Source organism: Rhineura floridana, chromosome 4, assembly GCF_030035675.1.
Source record: "Rhineura floridana isolate rRhiFlo1 chromosome 4, rRhiFlo1.hap2, whole genome shotgun sequence".
Lineage (NCBI taxonomy): Eukaryota > Metazoa > Chordata > Lepidosauria > Squamata > Rhineuridae > Rhineura > Rhineura floridana.
In genome coordinates this window covers 119,948,935-119,975,390 of record NC_084483.1, presented here as the reverse complement: position 1 = coordinate 119,975,390, position 26,456 = coordinate 119,948,935, and the positions used below count along the sequence as shown (strand labels likewise).

General features: G+C 41.7%; 2 protein-coding genes across 7 annotated transcripts in view; one reads left to right on the top strand and one right to left on the bottom strand.

The window, feature by feature from the left end:
- The window catches only part of TFB1M (transcription factor B1, mitochondrial), a 44,674-nt gene that overhangs the window by 9,252 nt on the left and 8,966 nt on the right, over positions 1–26,456 (top strand). For all 6 annotated transcript variants that reach the window (XM_061626352.1, XM_061626351.1, XM_061626354.1 and 3 more), the window contains exons 5-6: positions 258–409; positions 6,374–6,493. In XM_061626352.1, the coding sequence (XP_061482336.1) occupies positions 258–409; positions 6,374–6,493 (272 nt within the window). The remainder of the gene's footprint in view (positions 1–257; positions 410–6,373; positions 6,494–26,456) is intronic.
- On the bottom strand, positions 18,435–23,411 carry CLDN20 (claudin 20). Its single transcript, XM_061626350.1, has 2 exons — positions 23,217–23,411; positions 18,435–19,314 (listed from the first exon to the last, which is right to left on the bottom strand). Exon 2 carries the CDS (start codon positions 19,224–19,226, stop codon positions 18,561–18,563), a length of 666 nt encoding a protein of 221 aa, XP_061482334.1. The 5' UTR covers positions 19,227–19,314; positions 23,217–23,411; the 3' UTR covers positions 18,435–18,560.

Genomic DNA, 26,456 nt, shown 5'->3' with positions numbered 1-26,456 from the left:
TGTTTTTAGATTCCCCATTATAGTGAATTGGGGATGGGAGAAACAGATTAATTTTTAACATATCTAATTCAGTCCCAAATAATGGAAAGACACAGAGCAGCTCCAAAACAGATTGGGCTGTTTCTCAAATGTAACAGATAAAACTCACATCTTGTGGCCAGTTCCTACATCTAGTAAAAATGTGTGTTTCATGCTTTCATAAATAACCTGCTAGTCACTTAAAGATGATTTGTGTTTTCCTTTTCTCTTTCTGATAGATCCACCAGATATACATATTATTGGAAATCTACCTTTCAGTGTTTCAACTCCTCTAATAATCAAGTGGCTTGAGAATATATCAAAAAGAGATGGACCTTTTAGTTATGGTAGAACACAGATGACTCTGACCTTTCAGAAGGAAGTAGGAGAGGTAACTTTGCATGTTGCTTGATAAATTATTTAAGCAGGAACAGATCTAATATGTAAATGAAATGTCTGCGATTTAGTTTGCTTCTGTGTTTTTAGAGCTGTTTAATGTGCTGTACATCTTAGTGTACTGCTCTTTCCATCTTCAGCCATCTCAAGATTTGTGGGGAATCATTTTTCATTACCAAATTTACGTCACGTTGTCACTAAACTCTTCAAGTACAAGAGGTATTATTTTGAAGTCCACTAGTCCTGGCCTTTGAGTTTTCTGAATCCATTCTTGGACTGAAAACACATCTGTGAAACCATTACCACTTTTATCCACAACTATTCTAAGGGGAATCACAGCCCCACAAGAAAATCCTGACAAAATCCTGACTGACATCTGTCAAAGTATATGACCTGACTGACTGTGCATATCAGAGTCTAGTATAGTGATGCTAACCATGGGTTACACCCACTGAATGGGATAGGATCACGCAAGTTCCCCCAGGTTGACGTTGGAGCACAGTGCTTTGTTTGTGGGGGGAAGACTTAACACTGGCATTACGTTTGTGCCAGCAAAATCAAAACACTGGCAGCAAACTGCAAGTGCAAGGGGCAAAAGTGACTGAAGCAGATATATGGCAAGGGAGCTGTGGGGAGGCAGGGAGAGAGATGGTAAGAGCTGAGCAGAACTTAAGACCAATGTTGTGCCTGTTTAGGGTGGATATCCATGGGTAGTAGATATTGGCTTTATAAGTCACCAGTGGGAGATTTGTTGCATCTCTTCTGGAAGTGTATAGTGATAGTACCTCTTTCCAGAATAGAAGTAACTAAAATCAACATGGCCTCAGAAACTGAATCTGTTGTGAACTTTTCCTGTGATCTTCCACTGGGCTACCATCCCACAAAGGGGGCTCTTCTATTCTACATGGTTGTGTTTGGACCTGTGAGGGAGGGGAGTGTGCCATGGGCTAGGCCATTGGAATGCTACAAAGCCCCCGCTATGAAATCTGTATTTCATTGTATGATTAGGGAATTGTTCTGTGGTGTGGGAGATACGAGTTGTTATCCTACTAGCTTTCCATCTGCATTTAGAATCACTGCTGCTAGAAGAATATCAAAAAAGTAAACATTGCCCCAAGCAGCTTACTCCCAGAATCTCCCAGGGGCAGCTCTCAGACCTATATTTCCTGGTTGAAATTGCAGTGCTTTTTTGAATTAAACTATCAGGCAGCTCTAGGTAGTGGGCCCTTGACCTTCGTGTTGCTGCTTCTGCTCTTCTTTGGGTCTTCGTCTTTGCAGAAAGCTTGTTGCTCTAATATTGGCAACAAGATAACTCTCCTAGAGTATTATTTGTGACTACGTGGGAGCATTCCCACAGAGAGTTGCACACTTTTTCTGGGGATCCCATGGGTCCTTCATGCATGCCTCCTACTTTCCTGGAGGAAACTAATTATCTTGACCCAGTCCAATCTGAGTTTAGACCCAGGTTTGGGACCGAATTTGCCTTGATCACCCTGATGGATGGCCTGTATCAGGAGAGGGGTAGGGAGAGTGAGACCCTGTAGATCTCTCATCAGCTTTTGATACCATTGACCATAGTATCCTCCTGGACTGTCTATGGGAGTTGGAAGTCGAGGGCACTGTTCTGCAGTGGTTTCATTCTTATTTCTAGAAACTGCTCCAGGAGGTAGCATTGGGTGACTGCTTCTTGGCCCTCTGACTTGTGGAGTGCCACAGGGTACTATACTGTCTCTGAAACTATTTAACATCTACAGGAAGCCATTGGAAGTGGCCATCAGGAGTTTTGGAGCCAGGTGTCATCAGTATGCTGATGATACCCATCTCAGTTTCTTTGTAACATCTGAATTGGGAATGGCTGAGAAGGTCCTGGACTGGTGTCTGAATGAGGGCTAACAAACTGAGTGAATTGTGGCAATACAGAGTCTATGTGGGTGAGTGGTTACCAGGTCTGGGAACTTGGTAAGTTGACTGCCCTGGATGGGGTTGCACTCTCCCTGAAGGAGTAGGCATGTAGTCTGGGGGATGCTCCTGCATCCAGCTATGTCACTGGAAGCACAGGTGTCCTCATTGGCTAGGAGCTTTTCCCCCCCACCAGCTTCTGTTGGTAAGGTAGTTACGGCTGTTCTGAGATTGGAATAGCTTGACCACAATTGTCTATGCATTGGTAACATCATGCCTGGATTACTATAAGGAGCTCTATGTGGGGCTACCCTTGAGGTTGGTCCAGAGGCTGCAGCTGGTTCAAAATGTGGTAGCTAGGTTGCTTGTCAGGCAAACTACTGCCAGTGTGTATTCTGTGGTATGCTCAATCCTCAATGGACTGTTCTTGGAGTCCTTTGCTCCATTAGATTTTTTTCCTCTACTTATTTTCATACTTCTGCAAACTTTGAAGGCACTGTTTCAGTAATATTTGGCCCTGAACCTCACATTTTATACATTCCATAAATTGCACTACGTAAGATGTATGTTCAAGATTAGTTCTTAATGTTCTTGTCAAGGTGTAAAGATAATCAGCACCAACCTCTTCAGACACTGCAGCTGTGAGACAGAACAGACCTCTTTTATCAGTTCTTAGTCCAGTGGTTTCTGGCACAGAAGCTCTGTTTGGTTTGCTAAAATAATTGATAGTGTGGACTGCTATTCTGAGCTCAGTGATATGAGCTAACAGATGAGCTTTCAAATGTAACACAGGTTGAAAATGAAGGATAACAGTATGTTGGCGACTAGGAGGAAATACAAAGAGTTAAGTCTGTGCTTTATATAGCTATAACCAGCTGTATATGCTATCAGGTTTTTTTCTCATATGTGACATGCAGATTATAGTGTTTCTGCACATAATGTAGCTTAAATGAGATGGAAAATACCATGTACAGTAAGTTGCTTGTGCTTGGCTGCTAAGACCAGAAGCTACAGGAAATGCGATAACATGATCATGGCAATAGAATGAACTAGATTTGGTGGTAGTTGAGATTTTTCTGGTCTTTAAGTGCTTTTCCCCCTGTTAAGTACATATTTATTCTGTCCTTCCTCCAAGGAGCTCAGGCTCGTATACATGATTTCCCCACCTTTCTTATTCTCACAATATCTATGTGAAGTAGGTTAGCCTGAAATAGCTGATGGACCAAAAGTATAACTACCTAAGCTTCATGGCTAAGAGAAGATTTGAACTCTGGTCTCTCTGCTTCTAGTCCAGCACTATATGTGTTTATGTAAATGCAGCAACAGAAAGAAGGTGCCTAAAGACACCAGCTAATTCTGAAAGCCTTCTGAAAAAAGCCAGATTTTTGCCTGGTGCTTGAAAATATTGGATAGGGCCTGCTTGTGGAGAGCATTCCATAAGGGTAATGCCACCACTGGAAAGGCTGTGCTTCTGAGAGATTAAACTGCAGTCTTCCAGAGAATAACCTCAAATGGAGCATATCAGGGATATATAGAGGGGTCATTCAAGTGTCCACGTCCTAAGGCATTAAGGGCTCTATAGCAAGAAGCAGCATCTTGAATTGAGTCCAGAAATATCAGTGCAGATCACATAACACTGGAGTAAATCAGTGCTAGGTGTTTAGTGTTAGCTAGCAATTTGATGGCAGTTTTTTACATAAATTGAAGTTTCTGGATGCTTTTCAAGGGCAGCCTCATAGAATGTGTTACAGTAATCCATCCTGGTGCTCTTGGAGGTTACTGATTCATAGGGTCGCCATAAGTCATAATCGACTTGAAGGCACATAACAACAACAAAATCCATCCTGGTGGTTTATTAAGGCATGAATGTATGCCCTATAATGCATAAACAACATAATTGCCAAATTAGGTTATAATATTAGGGCAAAAAGTGAAAAAGGGTAGGAATAATAGGGTGAATCCTTTTGAACCAGCAGGTGCCTCCACTAACAGAAGAGAAGATAATTTTTGCCAGTTGCTCCATGTCCCCGAAAGATTTGCTCTGGCAGATTGAGGAATCCTCCAGAATATGGTAGAAGATGGCTTGGATAGCTTCAGGGCAAAAGGGGAATTGGCAAAAATATCTTTACTTCCTCTTCTGTTATTAGGCACTTTTGGTAGATTAGACTTCTTAACAAGCAAAGAGACATCTTCTGTTTGTGTAAGAGGTCCATCAAATGTGTGAAGCTATGTTTACTAGTTGATTAGCAGGCATGGGGGACCTTTGCCCCCTAGGGCAAATTAGGCCTGGCAGGCCTAAATTTGACACCAAACGCAAGCCGTGTTGGGATTGGTTCCATTTGGGAGGTCCTGAATGGAGCTGGTCCCTTCCAAAGCAGGGTTTTCTGTTAGTGCTGATGAGCGCTCACTGCAAGCCCCTTTTGACAGTGATTTAGCCCAGTTTGCGTGCACATCCGATACTTTCCTTTGAAGTTGAGTCACCTGACATTAAATGGCCTGCCGGGGATGGGGAGCTGAAGATTCAGTCCATCAGCTGGATTTGTTCCCCACCCATGTTTTATAGAGTAAGTAATGGTTGGCTAAAGAAGGAATTGTGCTTAAGTTAAGACTCCTGCCTGTGCCATAAGGTGCTAGTTTGGTGGCACTGAGCAAGCTCTCTGTTTACAGTGTGAGCAGCCGATAAAATGCTACAAGCATTTATGAGTCAAAAATTGCATGTTTGTTACAACATTCAAAAAAGTTTAGAACCTGTCCCTCCCTTTCTTTGGCTTTGATTCTTGTCTTCATAAAAATTCTGAGGTAGAACCTCTAGAATGTATTTCTAAATGCTTCTGTGTAGGTACGAGCCCAAGGGTGCAATCCAACTGCTATTTACATTGGGCTGAGGTGAGTTGGATATGCTGGACCAGGGCGTGTCAGAGGAAAGTCCGGGCAGGGGAAACTTGTGCGATATCCAGGCCACGTTAGGCTGCCTCCCGTGACCCTCCGTCCCAGGAGCCAGTACGCTGGGAAAAGAAGTGGCGGAAGGAAGCATGTATTTTAATTCCTTCTGCTGTACCATGCTTGCTCCCCTCCCACAGGCCTCTGAGTGGCAACTAGATATGGTGGCCTCTTCTGCCAGCTCCACCGGCTTCACTCCTGCCAGCCTCCAACAAGTTGGATTACTCTGTAATTTGGGAAGTTAAGTGAAATACTGCATTTGAGATCTTATGTTAAAATGCCTTTCATATAGATTTTTATAATTCCAGTAAGTATAGGAATGTTACAGTGATGAATTCATACATATTTTCTTTCTTCATTTAATGTGGGTCTCATTTGAATAGCATTCTTGAGCAGAAAGAAAAAAAATAATTAGCAGAGGATATTGCATCATTATGTTATTGGTTTGCTACCGCGTTACTTGTCTGTCTGGTCATTGTTTGCATGTTCTTTATACGAGGTCTGTTATCATCAGTAAAACCCTGATCTTAATGATCTTATTAACAAGCATAATCCACATCGACTTTCCCATACTCGCAGATCAGCACCTTTCCTGGTGGTCCCTACTCAGTATGATGTATGTGGTATGGGGGCTCAGGAACGGGCTTTTTTAGTGGCAGCTCCTTGTATGTATGTGGAGCTCACTTCCTGCTGAGGTGCATCTGGCCTAATCTCTTTATAGTTTTAGGTAGCTTGTTAAGTTGCATTTTTTTCAACAGGTGCTTGGAGGAGGAGAGGCCGGATTGCAGTTGCTATTTGTAATCATTTTTAGCGATGTGTTTTATGTGTTTTTAAATATTGTGTTATTTTGTGTATTTTATCTCTTTGCCTGTTATAAACTGCCCTGTGGCTTGTTTAAAGGGTAGTATATAAATTATCTAAATAAATAAAACGCATGTCCTTATCAAACAGACATTAATGGACACAGTCAGAAACTATTTGATAATTTTTGCTGATTAAGAGAATATTCTAAAAGGCTGTTCTGTTTTTATTAATTTAAATATTGTTTATTAAATTTAACAAAGATAACAATTAGCTTGAATGAATTCACTCATTAAAAAAATGTTTGTTTGTTCCACAGAGATTGACGGCTAGTACAGGAACCAGGCAGCGAAGCAGACTTTCCATTATGTCGCAGTACTTGTGCACTGTTCACAAGTGTTTCATGATTCCAGGTTGTGCTTTTGTTCCAAAGCCAGAGGTAAGTCTGTTCTTTCCTTAGTCCTAAGAATCGGAAGTTGAAGGTTCAAAGTTCAAATGACAAAGCCACCAATACATACTTGAAAGTGGAATTCGCTGTCCAATTCTGAGAGGCACTGAGTTCCTTTAATACTGACAAGGGCAGTTGGAGTGAATTAAAATTAAAATTGCACACAACTTTGCAAGTTCAGTTCCAAAGATCCTGAAAAAGTATATTCTGTAATAAAGGGCATTTACTGCTGGAAGACCCATGAAATACTGGACTGTTAATAAAGGCCATAAGAAAGTTGAGGCAAAGTAATAAAATATAGAATTATATATGGAAAATTAATATAAATAATCCATGAATCTCCTTAACAGGAATCATAGTGAAATACTAGTATGGATCATTTGTTGTTTCAGGTTTAGTTGATGTGATTATGAGTGAGTTCTTGCACTTAAACACTTTGGGTCATAAATCAGTTCATAAGTGTTACATCAATATGCAGAAGAGCATATATAGATATCCACATGTACCAAAGAGATTTGACTCCATTGGCATTGACTATAAGTTAATCATGCAAGTGCTAATGGTGATTTAATATCTGCTAATACAGGGCTAGCCAGCATGCTGCCCTCCAACTCTCATCATTCTTGACTATTGGCCATGCTGGCTGGTACTGGTGGGAGGTGGAATGTAACTGCATCTGGAGCTAACCATGTTGGCTAATGGGTTTTAGCATATAAGGAAAGTATATATCCCATGAATTATTACACTTTTATTGCCCAAGAAAGAGCTGGTGCAGATGTACATTTAACAGGTAAATTACTTGATTGGGATCGCTTGGCCACTGTGGTCCTGGTGTTGTTAATCTCAAGACTGGATTACTGCAGTGGGCTTTGTGTGAGGCTCCCTTTGGGCCCATTCCGGAAGCTGAAGCTGGTGCAGAATGCATAGTTACATTGTTAACTGGGGCAACACCATAACACCTCTGTTGAGAATGCTGCACTGGCTGGCAATATGCTACTGGGTGCAGGTCAAGTCTTACTTTAAGAATTTATCACCCTAAATAATTTGGAATCAGGTTACCTAAGGGATTGCCTCATCCCATCTATTCCTGTCCAGCAACTGTACTCCTCGTATGTGGTACTACTAAATGCCACATGCCCCAGAGGTGAGCTTAGTTTGTACTAGAAACCAGGCTTTTAGTGTTACAGTTCTAGCTCTTGGGAATAGGTTGCTAACTGAAAATAGACAAGCCCTAGCTTTTAAAGTTGTAAGCCTTCTGGCTGTGATGCAGTTTATAAATCTTCAAACAAACGAAAAATCCCAGTTGCCTGCTCCCTCACTTGTGTTTACCACTTATGATGGTGAAGAATCCCAATTTAAAATGATCTCAGGGATGCTTCTAAATCCTTGGGAGATTTTGGACATGAGGCCAGGAGGGTGTCCACAAAGGAGCTACCACAAAGGATTGTTGCACTGCTCAAGACCATAGTTAAATTCCTAGTGTGCTTGTAGATTGTCCCTTGGACTTAATTCCCTGCAGTCCTAGCACCTTCATTTTCAGAGTCAGATAAATGCAAAGTGGAGCCTGGTCTCTAGGAATATGGACTTTTAAGATTATGCTTGGCAATAGCAGAGGATAAATGAACTTGTATCACTGCTAGGAATATAATTTGGACTGGTAAATTTGAATTCAGCTGCTACAATCCTGATAGGTAGATGCTGCTTTTAAAAGCTGTCCTGTGCAGAAATAGCACTGGAGCCAGACAAACTGTTGAGGGCAGTGGTTCATAGGTCAGTGCTCCAGCTGATACTTGAAATTGTATTTGGAGCATGCCTTGTCATCAGCAGTCCTGTTCTTTTAACAGTCTGGGAGTTGACAACAATCCTGTAGAAAAGAAAATCCTTTTTCATATCTGTCTTCCACAAGGGCAGAATGGATAACATTTCACAGTGGATGCTGAGTCCAGTTTGTCAAATTTCCATGAACTTGACCTTTGGGTTGCTGTTGCTGGTATTGGTACTATGTGTTATTGTTCCTTCCTGAGACATGTTCTCAGGCAGCAGTGGCGCTAGGTTGGGGGGAAATCTTAAACTTCATGAGAACAACAAGGGATGTCCCAGCTCTCAGGAAGTTGTCCATTGACTGGGTAAGACTTGCCTAGAGTGGGCTGCCCCCTGCTCTTGTGGAGATCAGGAGACCAGTTTGTCCACTTTTTAAATTATTTCTCATGAGTTTTCCTGAACCAATCTCATAGTCAAAGGCAAGATGATGGTTAGATAAAATTGATCATATCATATTGCAGTAATATTGTTGCTGAGGTATGTATTACAGAATTGGAATGCTAATAGGACTTGTATGTGATCTTTGTAAATTAAAAAGGCTGAGTAATTCTATGATGTATATAACTTGCATCTATTCCACTCACTTCTTTTTGAGTAATTCTTCAGTCTGACCATTTTGGGCCATAGCCTTGCAGGTGGTACTTCATTTCTAATGGTGCTGCAATTTTAATCCACCCTGCCTTTGTCCAATGATTCCTACCTTGTGAGGAAATTCCCCAAAACAACTATAGGCATTAGTGTTGATCAGAGACAATACCTTGAACCTAAAGATTTGCAGCTAACTGGCACTTTGAAGAATGGTCATCAGATGCCCAGAGAAAAAATATAATCGGAAAAGCTGCTTTTGCCAGTAGATTAATAGCCAGTTGCACTCAGTGTGGGAACTAAGGGAGGTGAAAAATACCAAACTAGAAATGCAGACTTGAAGATTATACTTTGCATTAGCAGAGGATAAATGAACCTGCACTGCTGTGAATATAATTTGATCTGGTCATTTTCAACTCAATTGCTCAAAAGCCCAATAGTCAGATGCTGCTTTGAAAAGTTGTCCTGAATGCTTACAGCATTGGAGCCAATCAAACTTGGTTGAAACAGATTCGGAAGTGACTAACAAAATGATAAGCAGACATTTCTAAGTAGTGCAGAATAAATAGTGTGTTCTCATCAGAATAGGAAAAGCCAGCATGGTCTGGTGCCAGTGCAGAGCTGCCACTTACTGGAACAGGAAGGGGGTGAATGTCCTTGCACTGCCCTGATCTGTCCACACGCCATTCTGATAAGTTGCAGGGACACTGCTGCCAGGAGACTGGCTTTGCTGTGCCACACCACCACTCCCATAGGGACATCTGTGTTCCTTGTTAAGTATTTTCCTCAGTTATTACTACCAAGTTAATTGTGAAATAGGAACTCAGCATAGATGAGTGTGTAGTATGTGTTTAAATGTAGTATGTGTTTAGTTTTTACCTGCTTCCTAACATGAAGTAAAGCAAGGGTGGAAACCCTTTTTGGCTCCATGGGTCAGATCCTTATCAGGATCAGCATTGCGGGCCCAACCGATTTGACAGGTGTGTGGGCATTGTGGGCCCAACCAACTTGGCAGGTACATGTGAGTGCCACCTGTCAATCATGTGACATTATAATGACATCATGTGATTGGCAAGTGACTGGCCCTGCCCACCAGTCTACACCATTTGCAGGGAGGTTTCCCAAGCTTCAGCAGCAAATGCTGGCTTGCTACTCCCCCTTCTGCTGCTGCTGGTGGCAGCGATAAGAAGGATGAAGGAAAGAAAGAAAGCTTATTTCTCTCCTTTGTCCACACCCCACCCCACCCCCTGCCATAAAAAGGGAAAGAAGGAAGCCAGTGCACCACCTGACGGAAGAGAAGGAAATGCTTTTCCAAGTCTCCCTTTTGGGACTTGAGGGGGCAGAGGGGGACCTTGAAAAGGCTTTGTGAGTCTTCCCTCTTTCCTGCTTTAAATTCCCAACATTGCAGACTTGAAGAAGAAGGGAAAGAGACTCACAAATGCTTTTCCAAGTCTTCTCTTTCATTCCCATTGTTGTTAATGGGGGAAGGGGAAGGCTTTCACAAATGCTTTAAGACAGCCTCAATCTCCAGTTTGAGCAAATGAGAGCTCAGAAGTTCTCTTAAAGCCTTTGAAAAAGCATCTTTGAAGTAGCTTGTTAGTGGAGATTAAATCCTGATACTTTTGCTGTGTGATTTTCTTCCCTGGTGGAAACAGGATTGCACAGTCAAGGCAGGATTAAACCCTATTTTTCTGACCATCAGTGACATCAGCTGATGAGTAGATGGGCATGGTTTGGGGGAAATGGCCTCAGGGATAAAATGGAACCTCATGAAGGACCGTGATTGGCCCGCAAGCCAGAGGTTCCTCATCCCTGAAGTAGAGCTTGGTAATTAATAGAATTGTGGCAGTGTTATAAGACCAGTATGGGAAATGTTGGGATTGGCTGTGGGAAACCCAGGTTCAAATCCCTGCTCAGATATGAAACTCAGTGTGCAACTTTGGGTAAACTGTTATATCTTGGCCTAGCCTACATCACAAAGTTGTTGTGAGCATATTTATGTATGTATTCCAAATATTTATACTGCTCTTCATCCCATGATCTCAAAGTGGGCTACAATAAATTATATGATATAAATCAAATAATAAAATAAATAATAAAACAGCAAACAAATACAAAATACCAAACATAAGAACTTGTAAAATTACAGGTCTGCTTAAAACTGTATAAAAGTTGCAACTGTATGCTAATAATTTCCAAAAGCTTGGATAAACAACCATGTTTTAACCTGGCACTGAAATGCAAAAGAAGCTGCATCTCAGAGAGAAGAGCACTCCTCAGCTGAGGTGCCACAATAGAGGAAGCCCTTTCAGGTGTCACTGCGTTATGGACCCACAAGGTCTTAATCTGTCGACAGAACAAAATGGAGGAAGATGTTTCTTCAAGTGTTTGTTTGCTTGTTTTATTATTAAATTTATTTCATGCCCTTCTTCCCAAAAGGAGCCCAACTAGTTTAAGCTCCAAGCTGTTCAGGGATTTATAAGTCAATCAACACACCTTGATTTTGAACTGGTAACATTAAGCCAGTGCAATCCTTACGGAATAAATGATACATGGCTCCAGCTGGCTGCTTTGCTTAACCTAGCCACCACATCTTACACTAGATGCAGCATCTTCAAGGGTAGCCCTGTGTAGAGTACATTGAAGTGAGAGATTATCTGAGCATGGATTACTCTGACAAGGTTATCCCTGTCCAGGAACAGCCAAAGCTGACCAAAGGCACCCCAAGCCGCTAAAGATACTTGGGCCTCAGTGAGAGATAGATGAAGCTCAAGGGGAGTGCAATCCCATTCAGAATAAGTTGCTTATCTAATTCTTGGATCTTGGAACAGCCAAGCCACAAAACCTCTTGTCTTACTGGGATTCAGTCTTAGTTTGTTGGGCCTTATCCAGCCTGTTAGAGTGGCCAGATACCTGACCTCAGGTAAGACAGTTGTACATATGCTGTGTTCACATCTTTTGAAGAGAAGACTGAGATACAAGTACAGTAGGGCCCCACTCACACGGTGGGTTATGTTCCGGACCCCCGCTGTAAAGCGGAACTCATTGACTAGAATGGTGTGCGGCTCCCGAAAACTGCCGTAAAAGTGGAGCAAGCGCTGTATGCGTGGGGCTTTAGTCTAATTGCGTCTAATTGAGACTGCTGCATTAGCGAAGTGCCTTAAAGCGAAGCGCTATAAAGCAGGCCCTACTGTATGTCAAATAAACAAGTTTCATAAATTCATTTTGCAAGGTTGGTATGGAGCCTTTAAAGAAATATATTGTGTACAGTAGGGCCCCACTCATACAGCAGGTTATGTTCCAGACCCCCGCTTAAAAGTGAAACCCGCCGAAAAGCGGAACTCATTCAATAGAATGGCACCTGATGCCTGAAAAACGCCATAAAAGCGGAACAAGCGCTGTAGGAGTGGGGCCCTACTCTAATTGGTCCTTGAACGAGTGGTTGCGGGCCAGCTCCAGACACTCTTGGATGAGACTGATTATCTGGATCCATTTCAGTCGGGTTTCAGGCCTGGTTTTGGCACAGAAACAGGCTTGGTCGCCCTGTATGATGACCTTTGTCAGGAGAGAGACAGGGGGAGTGTGACTCTGTTGATTCTCCTTGATCTCTCAGCGGCTTTCGATACCATTGACCATGGTATCCTTCTGGGGAGACTGGCTGAGTTGGGAGTGGGAGGTACTGCATTGCGGTGGTTCCACTCCTGCTTGGCAGGTTGGCTCCAGAAGGTGGTGCTTGGGGAACATTGCTCGGCACCCTGGACTCTCCAGTATGGGGTTCCGCAGGGGTCAGTTCTGTCCCCCATGCTGTTCAACATCTACATGAAACTATTGGGTTCTGTCACCCAGAGCTTTGGAGTGCGTTGCCATCAGTATGCTGATGACACGCAGCTCTATTTCTCCTTTTCATCTTCTTCAGGTGAGGTTGTCAGTGTGCTGAACTGGTGCCTGGCTGCGACAATGGACTGGATGAGGGCTAATAAACTGAGTCTCAATCCAGACCAGACTGAGATGCTGCTAGTGGGTGGTTCTTCTGACCGGATGGTGGATGTCCAGCCTGTCCTGGATGGGGTTGCACTCCCCCTGAAGGAGCAGGTTCGTAGCTTGGGGGTTCTCCTAGAACAATCTCTGTCACTTGAGTTTCAGGTAGCCTCGGTGGCACGGAGTGCCTTCTACCAACTTTGGTTGGTGGCCCAGCTACGCTCCTATCTGGACAGGGATAACCTGGCTTCAGTTGTCCATGCTCTGGTAACCTCCAAGTTAGATGACTGCAATGCACTCTATGTGGGGCTGCCTTTGAAGACGGTTTGGAAACTGCAGCTTGTGCAAAATGCAACGGCCAGATTGATAACAGGGACCAGACGGTCTGAACATATAAAACCAATTCTGGCCCACTTGCATTGGCTGCCTGTATGTTTCCGAGCTCGATTTAAGGTGCTGGTTTTAACCTATAAAGCCTTACACAGCTTGGGACCACAATACCTGATGGAACGCCTCTCCCGATACGAACCCACCCGTACACTACGCTCCACATCTAAGGCCCTCCTCCAGGTGCCTACTCCAAGGGAAGCTCAGAGGGTGGCAACAAGGGAGAGGGCCTTCTCAGTGGTGGCCCCCAAATTATGGAATGATCTTCCTGATGATGTGCACCTGGTGCCATCACTGTTATCTTTTTGGCACCAGGTCAAGACTTTCCTCTTCTCCCAGGCATTTTAGCATATATTTTTTATTGTTTTAAATTTTTTAAAGTGTGTTTTAAACTTGTATATTTGTTTTTAGTTACTGTAAACCGCCCAGAGAGCTTCGGCTATGGGGCGGTATACAAATACAATAAATAAAAAAATAAATAAAATAAATTGAAAGCCGCTATATTAGTGGAACGCTGAAAAGCGAGGCCCTACTTTATTTACTAATGAGATGATGGGTTGTACTTATAGTATTAGAACATTACAGAACCAAGGCAGATTTCCTAGGGATAGTGGTTATGTAGTAGCCTGAGATTAACCTACATTTTCAGGTTGAAATAATCTTTGCAAAGTAATTCAAGTACAGTAAGAAGCTTAGTGCATGAAAGTTATTTTCTTTGTAAAAACTTTTTCCCCTAGTGTTTGTGAATTTGATAGTGACCTCTCTATAAACACTGAAAAGTGGTTTTGGGGGTTCTCAGAACTACTTTTATCCTTCACTGTTGCTATTGGTGAGAAATAGTAGACTGTCTTCTGTGTGTGACATTTTAGATTTCAGGTGTTGTATGAAAATTACTGTTTTTTGTATGCTGGAGATGGTGGTTTTTATCTATAGGGAGAAGAAGAGGGACTGAGCTAGATCGGTGCTTTTTTCTCTTGGCTTTTGAGCCATGTGCTGTCATTATGTCAGAACACCTCCCCCCAATACTTTATTGATCTTTGACATGTTAAGATAGTTATGATTTGCACTGGAAAAAATGATAAACTGTTTACACTGATAAACCACCACCAAAGAGTTAAACCCGCTGACATAATTGAGGCTGCTTTGGAATAAGTGTATATTCAAGCTTGTATCTCCATGAAGAGCTGTTCTCTTCAGGGAACTTTATTTGTTCCAGCCTTTTTCTGTTGGGGGAGCAATGTGATCTGGGTTATATTCCTTATTCTGTAGGTGTCTGAAATGTGGACGATTCTGCATTTGCGTCTCCTTTCATGCCATGATCATAATAAAATCTTGAACTTAATGATGAAATAATAACATGCATAGTTCTATGGATCTTCTTTTGTCTGCTCTAAGGCTTATTTGGGTATGCTGTTTTCTTTTGGTTATTTGTATAAGAATCACAGATATAAAGTTGTTGCTGGTGCTGGGGAGACTACATACAGACATCTTATTATGTACAGACCTAAGATAGCTATCCTGCACACTGAACCGCTACAGTGGTCAAATAACTTGGGTACATCCTGGGTCTGTCTATCTGTTGAGAGTGGCTAGTAAAACAAGCTCCTTTATTTGTAAAACCAGTTGCTCATCTGATTAAGAACATAATTCAGATTGAGATTGATAGACAAATGGTCAAGGAACACTTAATCAGTTTGAATGAGTTCAAATCTCCAGGGCCCGATGAACTGCATCCTAGAGAATTGAAGGAACTGGCTGAGAACTCAGGGAACCACTGTCTATTATCTTTGCGAAATCGTGGAGGATGGGTGAAGTGCAGGATGACTGGAGGAGGGCTAATGTTATCCCTATCTTCAAAAAGGGCAAAAAGGAGGAACCTGAGAACTACAGATCAGTCAGCTTGACATAGATCCCTGGGAAAATTCTGGAGCAGATTATAAAGCTGCCAGTCTGTAAGCACCTTGAAAGAAATGCAGTGATTACTAGAAGCCAACATGGATTTGTCAAGAACAAATTCTGCCACACTAATCTTATCTCATTTTTTTGATCGGGTAACCTCCCTAATAGATTGTGGGAATGCTTGTGGACATAATATATCTTGACTTCAGCAAAGCTTTTGACAAAGTGCCCCATGATATTCTGATTAGCAAGCTACCTAAATGTGGACTGGATAGAACTACTGTCAGGTGGATCCACAGTTGGCTACAGAATGGTACTGAAAGAGTGCTTATCAATGGTTCCTTCTCACACTGGGCAGAGGTAATGAGCAGGGTATCGACAGGGCTCAGGCCAGGGTCCAGTGCTCTTCAACATTTTTATTAATGACTTGGATAAGGAAGTGCAGGGAATGCTTATCATATTTGCAGATGATACAAAATTGGGAGGGTTAGCTAATGGGAATGGAAATGGAAAACCTTCAAGTCAATTCCAACTTATGGCAACCCTATGAATAGTGTTTTCATGGTAAGCAGTATTCAGAGGGGGTTTACCATTGCCTTCCTCTGAGGCTGAGAGGCAGTGACTGGTCCAAGGTCACCCAGTGAGCTTCATGGCTGTGTGGAGATTTGAACCCCGGTCTCCCAGGTTGCAGTTCAACACCTTAACCACGACACCAAGACAGAAACAAAATTCAAAGGGACCTTCATAGGCTGGAGCATTGGGCTGAAAACAACAGAATGGAATTTAACAGGGATAAGTGCAAAGAAACCAAATGCAAAGTTATAAGATGGGGGATACTTGGCTCAACAATACTACATGCAAGAAAAATCTTGGGGTTGTTGATCACAAGCTGAGTATGAGCCAACAGTGTGATGTGGCTGCAAAAAAGGCAAATGCTATTTTAGGCTGCATTAACAGGAGTATAGTTTCCAAATCGTGTGAAGTATTTGTTCCCTCTAGTCAGCACTGGTTAGGCCTCATCTTGAGTACTGCATCCAGTTCTGGATAGCACACTTTAAGAAGGATGCAGACAAACTGGAACGGGTTCAGAGGAGGGCAATGAGGATGATCAGGGGACTAGAAACAAAGCCCTCTGAAGAGAGACTGAAAGAACTGGGCATGTTTAGCCTTGAGAAGAGAAGACTGAGGAGAGATATGATAGCACTGTTCAAGTGCTTGAAAGGTTGCCACACAGAGGAGGGCCAGGATCTCTTCTCGATCATCCCAAAGTATAGGACATGGAATAATGGGCTCAAGTTGCAGGAAGCCAGATTTCTACCAAACACCAGGAAAAAACATCCTAACTGTTAGAGCGGTACGACAATGGAACCAATTACCTAGTGAGGTGGTGGGCTCTCCAACACTGAAGGCCTTCAAGAGGCAGCTGGACAACCACCTGTCAGGTATGCTTTAATTTGGATTCCTACATTGAGCAGGGGTTGGACTCAGTGGCCTTATAGGCCCCTATATGATAATTCTGTGACAACTCTATAATTGTATGATAAGAGCCCTAATTGTTCAGACCAAAGACCTATCCAGTCCAGCATTCTGTTTCCCACAGGTTGCCAACCAGACTCCCCTGTAAAGTCCACAAAAAAGACACTAGAGTGATAGACTTCTCCCCATTGTTGACAAGCAACTGGTATTCAGAGGTATGCTACATCTGATCCTGAAGGTGGCATACAACCATCATGACTAGTAGGTATTGACAGCCTTATTTTCTATGAATTTTTCGACACTCCTTTTAAAGCTAACTTGATTGCTTTTGCCACATCTTGTGCTAGTGAATTCCATAATTTAACTATGCACTGTGTGAAGGAAGGTCTTCTTCCTTTTATCTGCTCCAATCTCCATCACTCATCCTTATGAGATGATAGTGGCTACAATACCTTGTATGATGAAAGAGTGAGAAAAATCTCTCTCTGTGTGTCACTCACACATACTCAGAAGGCATAATTTTATATACTTAAAGTATGTCCCTTCTTAGTCACATTTTTCTAAATTAAAAATCCCCAAATGTTGTAACCTTTTTTAGTAGAGGAGTTACTTCAGCCACCTCCTGATCATTTTGGTGGCCCTTTCCCAGATCATTAATAGCTGTTAGCATCTCCCACTCAGAGTACATGCAAGATGGGTGGAGAAATGGAAGCTAATATGGAACTAATAATTTTATGTGCCTTGTACAGAAGTGGCTAAGCCATATCCTTTAGTGAAACATAAACTCATAATATTGGTACTAGAAGATCTGTGTGTAGGCAAATATATGTGTAACTCAAGTTGTGTCCCAAGTTATGGCCAAAGTTTCCCCTTTATTTTCTTCCTCCTTTGTTATACCAAGAGATTCAAACTCTGCCTGTCATGAATGGAAATGAAGGGTTCCCCACAGTGACTAATAATCATTTCAACATATAATAAAAAGAAGGTGATGAGAAGCAAGGCAAATTAACCAAGGCAATCACGCTGGCAAAGTAGTTGCAAACTGAGTTGTTATCACCTGCAAGAACTGCTTGTGTGTCAGATTGCCAGTAACTCTGAGGTCTGATCTAAAAGTGCCTTCTAAATAGGTTGCGTAAAGTATAGGTTTTAAAGAAGCCAAATGATGTACGGGTTAAACCATGCTGAAGCCCTGAATAGATAGGCAACAGGAGCATTTCAGTTAGTTAAATCTAGTTGTGAAGTGACTTCGGTATGATATACAGAAGTCAAGAAAGAGACAATATTTTAAAAGTGGAGCGTGAAATTGGACTGTTAAAAAGTTTCCCTTAGTTACCGTAGTCCTGAGGTGTGTTTAACCCTTCAAGTTAGCAGCAGACGTAAGTAGACGTTCCTTTTGCAGTAAAAATGGAACCTGCTGCATGTGGTCAGGGGATTGCGGGAGCAGTTTTGGCAACAACTGAACAGCCTCTGATATGCAAATACATGAGGCTTTGTTTTGTTTGTTCTTAAATGAAGAAATATAGTTACCATGGTAGTTGGGTACTGACAATGAAAGCTACAATTTAAAAACAATACTTGGAGTTTCACATAAAGACAAAGTAGGTTTAGCACATACTCTAATTAAAGTGTTGAAATCAAGTGTGGCACGTTATAGATATCTTCTAAGTTTTGCATACTAAAAAAACCCATACTGTTCAGTTTGTTCTTTTTCAATACAATTCAGCTGCAAAGCAATATCAACATAAATTAATGGTGGTTGCAGTGATTTTACCATACCATACCAGAATGTAATTACAAACCTCACATCAGAAAACAAAAAATCTTGCTTTGATATTTTAAAAAACCCAGAACCACAGTAAACACCCGCACCTTGATTAATCAGGAGCCTTGAGCGGCAGACCCACAACTGTATTCACACATAGTCCTTTAGGGTGTATCCAGTGTTGTTCTCCTGTTGGGCAGCTCGGAACTGTTGCTGCGGCTTGTTAGGATAAATCCATGCTCTTTGCTGCTTTGTGAAACAGGAAGTGCCGAAGATGGCACCTGCTGTGAGCAGAAGTCCTGCCGAAATAAATCCAATGTAAACTGCTCCTCCTGGTTCATGCTTGCTGCTTTCTGGGACTGTTGGGTCCAGAAAATTCGAAATGATCTCTCTCGTGTACCAGGCTGTTGGTATCAAACCAAATATTCCTGCAAGGATGAAGAAAACTCCTCCTGCAAATGAAGTGTGGCTTTTGGTGTCCTGGTCCCCTCCCAAGCGGGTGCACTTCATCCCCACAGTGGCAATGCAAATCCCAAAAGCGGAGAGGATGCAAGACAAAACCATGGTGGTCCGTGCTGCCTGGATGTAAACGGGGAGGGAGAGAATTGAATATTTCAACGTGCAGCTAAACATCCCGGTGCTATACCATGTGCAGTCCATCCAGAGCCCTTGCATCTGAGTTATGGCTGTGATGATGTTTGAACCCATGTCTGCATTCACCTTCCAATTCGGCAACAAGGTGGCTGTGATTGCGCCGAAAATGCCAATCAAGGCTAGAATGAAAGCAAAGAACTGTAGAGCTGCTGATGCCATCATGAGATGTGCTGTCTGTCACCTTTGTCTGCCTGTTCCTCTTCTGTTGTAAACCTGTGTAATTGCCTGATAGCTAGCTCCCCAGCCAAGGCTATAGCCATCCGTATGTGATAGAAGGAGCGGGGGGCGGGGAGATGGCAGGGGCAAAGGAAAGAGAAATGAGCAAACAAGAGCACTTGCATTTAAAATCACGGCTATCTCAGTGAATGGCTGAACGTGACCCTGCAGCAGATGGGAAGGCTACAAAAGCACTGAGGACACTTGGACAGAAATGATTACAAATGAACAATGTGTGAGCAACTGAAGCACAGGGAACTACCCTTCAATATTCTGCAGCGGAAAAAAAACTAAAAACAAAATTTGAGGAAATACAAAACTGAGCAATTTCTGCCCTCAGTGGGCAGCTCAGATGCCTTAATTCTCTTCTGTGACTGAAGGCAGTAAAAAAAGAAGGGTATCTATTTCTAGTCCTATAAATGACACCTCAAATGATTTGTACGTATACAGTTTCTTCTGTTTCTATAGAACATGTTGATTGTTTAGTTCAGTCTAATATTTTCTGACTTCAAAGGGGTTTTTTTTACTGCTAGTTCAAGCGCTTTTTGTTTTACAAAAATCTGTTCCTTTACTATTATTTTCTGAAGAGTTAAAGCTTCTGTGTTCAAGCTGTTAAACGCTTAAATATTGAATTTCCTAAGGACTAGAACTTTAAATTTCCCCTACCCCTTGATTCATTCTAGCCACCTCTGGTAAAGTACAATCACTGAAAGTAAATAAATAGTTAGTAGAGACTGAAGGGAACAATCAGCCTAAAGTTAAGCATATTTAAATATTGTTGGGTTTAAATGTAGTTAGCTTTGAAATCAATGCTTGCATTGAAATCGGTGACTCTTAAGTGTGTTTAATTTTAGCTGGATCATGCCCTTGCAATCTAAAAAATGTCTGGCACTTATATGAAAAACTCCTGATCAGCATTATGTTTTCAATATTTTGTTGGATAAAGGTCTGGCATTTGGGGCTTATTTTTCATGATCATTAAAATGATAGAATAATGTTTCATAAATATTTTTTATTCCAGTTCAGATGACTTGATTTAGAAGGGGAGGAGATATAGAAGCTTTAGCTATAGAGAAAAGTCATTAGTTTTATAGTATTAATCTTAAAATATTGTTATATTTTTCCTGTATTCACTCATATTATGCATAAGACCATCTAATTAATTTGGCTGCTCCAAAGCTATCATCTTTCAAGTGCTTACTGGCATTTAAAAATTTTAAATACTGCCAATGTTGACTGGTATTACTTTGTAGCAGAGTGGTTAAAATTTCAGGCCCATTTATTTTGGTGAGACTTTGCCAGTGAACCACTTGAAGGTCTAAGCAGAGAGGCTTGGGGAAGTCCAATCAGCTTTTGCTCTTATATATCTGTGGGCAGGGGCTGGTGTCACATTTAGGTCTTCTCCACCCCCGAGCATCTCATTTGCTGCCCACTGAGGTGGACTTGGGCTCAGTCCCTCTGAAATGATTTAGGTTCGGTGACACAGCACACACCTTGTATTCAGGTGGTTGCTGCGAGGTGGAGCAGACAATACTGGGCATGTGGACCAGTACCTCAGTGCCTTTATATATACATTTTGGAACTAACTTGCACAATAAAAGTAACAGAACTTGGTGGGATTAGATTTTTTAAAATACATGTATTTGATTTGGAGGGGCTCCGCTCAAACTGAAGGCCTGAATGGTGGATTAGCTGACACCTCTTGCAAACAGAAGCATGTAATTGAAATACAAGTCTGAACATATTCACAATCCAGTAATTAATGGATTCTACTGCTTGTACATTTCTTGTGTTAATAACAAGACTTAGATTCCAAAACATGCTGTCAACATTTTGAAAACATGAAAACATTCTTCTGCTGAAACAGCTTTTTTTTAACTTGCTCAGCTAGATCTTTTGAAGAATAAAGTGCTTTTTTAAAAAACACTTTTGACCCTTTCTGAAAATAACATATTGCAGCACTACATATTTATGCTGAGAAGAAGGGTCTGTCTGTTCATCTTCTTGGCATCTATATGAGTACTAGTTATGATACCTGCTGATTTTAACCTTTTCTTGGATCAAAGGAAGAAAGCAGGATTTTCTCAGTTGTTTAAGTATCTATAGTTTTAGATAAGCAATACTCTATATCCTATTGAAGATGTATTTATTTCCCAATCTTTTGTATACTGTATTATAAGGAACATGTTGTTCTCTGGATGATGACCTTAAAGATAAATGAGCACATTTAATAAGTTTGCTGAACAAATCTTGCTCACTTTCTTGTGGACCCAAAGTGCCATCTTTTCAGTTTTATGGTCCAAAAGGTACCCTGTTCACCACAAATGCTTTACTGCGACTTCTTTAGAGAAGGGGGTCACCCATACAATGCATGCTTTTATTTTTGCACAGGGTGCATTAAGAGGAAGGATTTTGTGCATGCTCCTAGCCTGAATTTCTTGGCACCCATGAGCCAGATAGGGAAAAGGGGGGTTTCTTTTACCGACAGCAACCCTTACCTGAGCTGCTTATGCCATTTTTCTTATTCCATGGCTGCATCTCCCTTGCAACAGAGAAATGGCATTTCTTACTCCAGCTCTCTTTGGCTCCTATGATGCACAGGTGCACATTCCTTCCTCCCCTACCTGTAGGCTTTGAGAAGTGTGGCACCCAGCAATTGTTAAAGCTAGTGATCAGTTTATAGAGCTGCTGCATGTTCTACAGTGGCAGAAAGTTTCCATGGCTTCCGACAACTACAGGAATATCTCCTGCTTCATTAATTTCTTAGTGAGAGACATGAGCTGGAGAAAGGAGCTGCCTTGTTACATCTGCTTCAAAAGCAGCCCACCCTAAAACTTAAAATGGACATGCAAGAGCCTTTCTATTCTCTTATGTCCTCACTTTTGCATGACAGAGTTGTACGTAGGTTGAAAGTTTGCAGCATCTTTAAAGTGCTACTTGGCCCAGTAAAAGAAGCATCCTGCTAACTAGGTCTATATTTCTTTGGGACCAACAGCCCACCAAACAACTTGTGAATCGACCACAGAGCAGGTGCCTCTGTTTACCCCACATCCATTTCATATACTAAGGGGATGGGAAATGGAGCCGTCCCTGTGTGGCACTATCTGCTGCATCTGACTATTACTGGTCTTTATCGTTGCTTCAGTATTTCAGTTTCAGCAGCGTTATAAATTGAAACAAGCACAATGCCACGACAACAGCAATGGTAGCTTCTCCCAGTAACGTTTAGAAGCAAACTAAATTTACAAGCTCATTAAAAAGTAATGTTTTGTTAGAACTCTTTTAAACACCACAAACTGTAATGTAAAGAGGCTAATTGTGGTCAATACTTACTGTTAAATGGGAGGTTCAATATGTTTTCTTTGCAGTGTAAGTTGTAGAAACAACTTCTCTCAAATGTTAAACACCTTGCTTCCTTATCAAAAATTGCTTTTTTTAATTAAACAAAAATACAGCTCTCTGGTGTTATGACCACAGCAGTCCTGCCCATTTCCCGTCTCAGTACCATCACCCAGAGAATAAAGAACTACTTTGTTTAATGAATCTGCACTGGAAAAAAATACTTTGTTTAGGGAGCAAAGGCAAAGAGATTATGGAGGAAACACATGTAAACCCTTAGTTGTCAATGCATAATGATTTCCAGATCCTGTGATGAATGTTTGGCAGTAACTTGGAAATTTGGACAAATGTGTAGAGCAACATGTGTATTTTAAAAAATGAAGACTTAACTCTCTCCCCTTACATTTTAAGAGATGCTTTAATTATAAGGAAATGAAACTTTAGAATGGCCTTTACTGCACCTGAAAAACAGAATTCGTATTGCAAAACAGCCACCACTACCCCAGATTCTCCACAATAAGATTATAATCCCTTCTAGAAATTATGGAGTAGAAGTATGTTTAAAGTGACAGAAGTATATGGCTGAGTTTTACATACCTTCTACTAGTAGCTTGTAGCCCTTTTCTAGTTCTTTCTGTAATTAGCCACCTTTCTCTAAAAATCAGAAGGCAAAAAAGAAAAGTAGCAGTGCTTGCTGAGGAGGCTTCGTGATTAAATGCAGAGCACTGCTGAGGAGATCCTGACAAGTCAGCAAGATGGAGAATATAAAGCAAAGAAAACGGGGAACCTGCTGATTGTGCAGCAAGATAAATATGAGTTCTCCTTATCGTTGGCTGGCTCTTCTGTATGTGTGGAAAGAAAAAAGGCGTTGGTTTGTAACATGTGATGGTTGACAGCTACATAATTTTATCCCTTGCTTCATTAGTATTGGAAGTAACTGAGGTTCTGTTGTTGTTTTTTCCAGTAAAGGTTTAATGTAGAGTTTATAAGACTCCACCATAATGGTGTAGTGCAGTTACATATTTGATTTCCACAGCCTCTGCTAATATTCTGCCACTTCTGTCAGGGCTTGGTAACTGCTACTGTGAGACAGGGTCTCTCTGAGCTTTAGGGGTGTTCAGAAGCAGTAAAAAAACCTGTGCTCCTTGGGAGTGAAGTTCAGTGCAGCAACAGAGATAAACCCATATCCCTCTCCAGCTTAAGGTACGGTCTTAAAGTGGCTTTGAAGACACTTGAAGAAGGCTGTAATTCTCTGAACATTTATGTGGGAGTAAATCTCCTTGAACTCAGTGGGACTTGATTCTGATCCCAGGATTGGTCTGTAAATGTATTGGATTTAACAGCAATAAATTTGACGCAATGAAACAGATGGTTTGTTCAGGCAGCACCATGGCTGACATTGGGAATGTACCATGAAATGAAAGAGCACAACAAACTCCCTTCAGATGTTGCTGGGCTGCACCTTCTGCTGGCCATACTGTCTGTGGCTGATGGGAGTTGGAGTCAACAAATCTGGAGGACCACAGGGTCCCCATTCTTTAAACAAAGGAATCTCTCTAACCCGGTAAGGGAGAGGAGATGGCAGCTATTTCTCCTTTTATTCCCATTACCACCAGGGGAGGTAAATTAGACTGACTTAACTATGGGCCATACATTGGCTGTCGTGGCCAGTCAGGATTTGAAACTGGATCCATGCTTTTCAAAACCAGCACTTGACCTACTGCATTCCATTGGCGGCTGTTGCCTACTGGTTTAGTGCAGTTGTAACAATAAATTCAAAGGAGAAATTGAGTGAGTAGATCGATTTCTGTGTAAAGGGGGGTTATTGTAATAATAAATATTATTTTTTAAATGAACAATCCTTGCTTATAGAAACATTGAATTGTAGAATATCTTAAGCTGCATTTCTAATCACACTTAAAGGCAAGGAAATGAAAACCATAGGAGCTATTCCTAGTAAATGTTAGCGACACCTTTCCCAGTCTCACGTTCTGTGTGTCTACAATGAAATGTAAACTCTTCCTGTTCCACAGCCCCAAATACTTAACATAATGGTGATACAGGCTAGCCTAGGACAGGCCTAAGTAAACAAAAATCTCTCTTATTTATTATTACAATTATGTCCCATGTTTCCTCAAAGGAGTTCAAGATGGCTTCTCCTCTACATTTTTATTTCTTTCAGGTTAGGCTGAGAGATGGTGACTGACTCAAGGTCACCCAGTGAGTTTTACAGCTGCATGGGGATTTGAACCCTGGCTGTTCAAGTCTTAGTCCAGACTGTCCAACAACTACACCACACTGAAACTTCATCATCCCATTTATCTTGCTTCAACACCTTGCCATGTAATCAAACTAGAAGATGAAGTGAGTGTAAACAGTCCATGTAGCCAAAGGTCGCTGTGGTGGTTTTGTAAATGTATTTATATAGTTGTATTACTGACACTATATGGCTTTTACAGAATTTTACAGAATAATCTAAGCAGCTCTCTGTCCTGAAAAGTCTATAATCTAAAACTTTTTAAATGGGGGAATGACAAAGAGAGTGGTGGGAGAGGCAAAGGTAACATATGAATACTTAGTCTTCATCCTCGCCTGAGGGAAGGCCAAGGGGCTAAAACACAGCCTTCAGTCTGGTGTAAAAAGTGGGAAAGAATATAGACTGAAGAACATCGGTTGGTTTTACCATCTTAGGACCTTACATTATGAGATAACTAACAAATTCAAATAATAATAATAATAATAATAATAATAAAAAACCCGTGCTGTTCGGGCAAGGAATTCAAGTGTAAGGGGCAACAAGGGAGACTAGGTGGAGTTTAAAAGAGCAGGAGACCGAGGGGAGCAAAGGCTGTTAAAGCAGGATGAGGAAGACGGGAGAGTTAACATAGTGCAGTTTGTTTGCTTTTTATTTATTACATTTATTATGATTTAGATTTATATCCCGCCCTTCCTCCCAGTAGGAGACCAGGGCAGCAAACAAAAGCATTAAAAACACTCTTAAAACATCATATAAACTGACTTTAATATGTATTAAAACAAAACATCTTTTAAAAAAAGTTTTAAAAACATTAAAAAGCAATTCCAACACAGATGCAGACGGGGATAAGGTCTCTAGTTAAAAGGCTTGTTGAAAGAGGAAGGTCTTCAGTAGGCGCCAAAAAGATAATGGCGCTTGTCTACTACTTAAGGGGAGGGAATTCCAAAGGGTAGGTGCCACTATACAAAAGGTCCCGTTTTCTGTGCTGTGTGGAACGGGCCTCATGATAAGTATTTGCAGGAGGCCCTCACCTGCAGAGCACAGTGATTGACTGGGTATATAAGTGATAAGATGGTCTTTCGGGTATTCTGGTCCCAAGCTGTATAGGGCTTTATACACCAAAACCAGCACCTTGAACGTAGCCCGGTAGCTAATAGGTAGCCAGTGCAATTCTTTCAGCAGCGGGATGACATGTTGGTGATACCCTGCCCCAGTGAGAAGTCTCGCTGCCACATTTTGCATTAGCTGAAGCTTCCAGACCAACCTCAAGGGCAGCCCCACATAGAGCACATTACAGTAATCCAGCCTGGAGGTTACCAGTTCATGGACAACAGTGGTCAGGCTATCCCAGTCCAGAAACGGCCGCAGTCATCTTACCAGCCGAAGCTTGTAAAAGGTATTCCTAGCCACTGAGGTCACCTGGGCCACAAAGTGACAAAGATGGATCCAGGAGCACCCCAGACTACGGACCTGCTCTTTCAGAGGGAGTATAACCCTATCCAAAGCAGGCAACTGACCAATTATCACCAACCCACAGCACCTCCGTCTTGGTAGGATTCAGACTCAGTTTATTGGCCCTC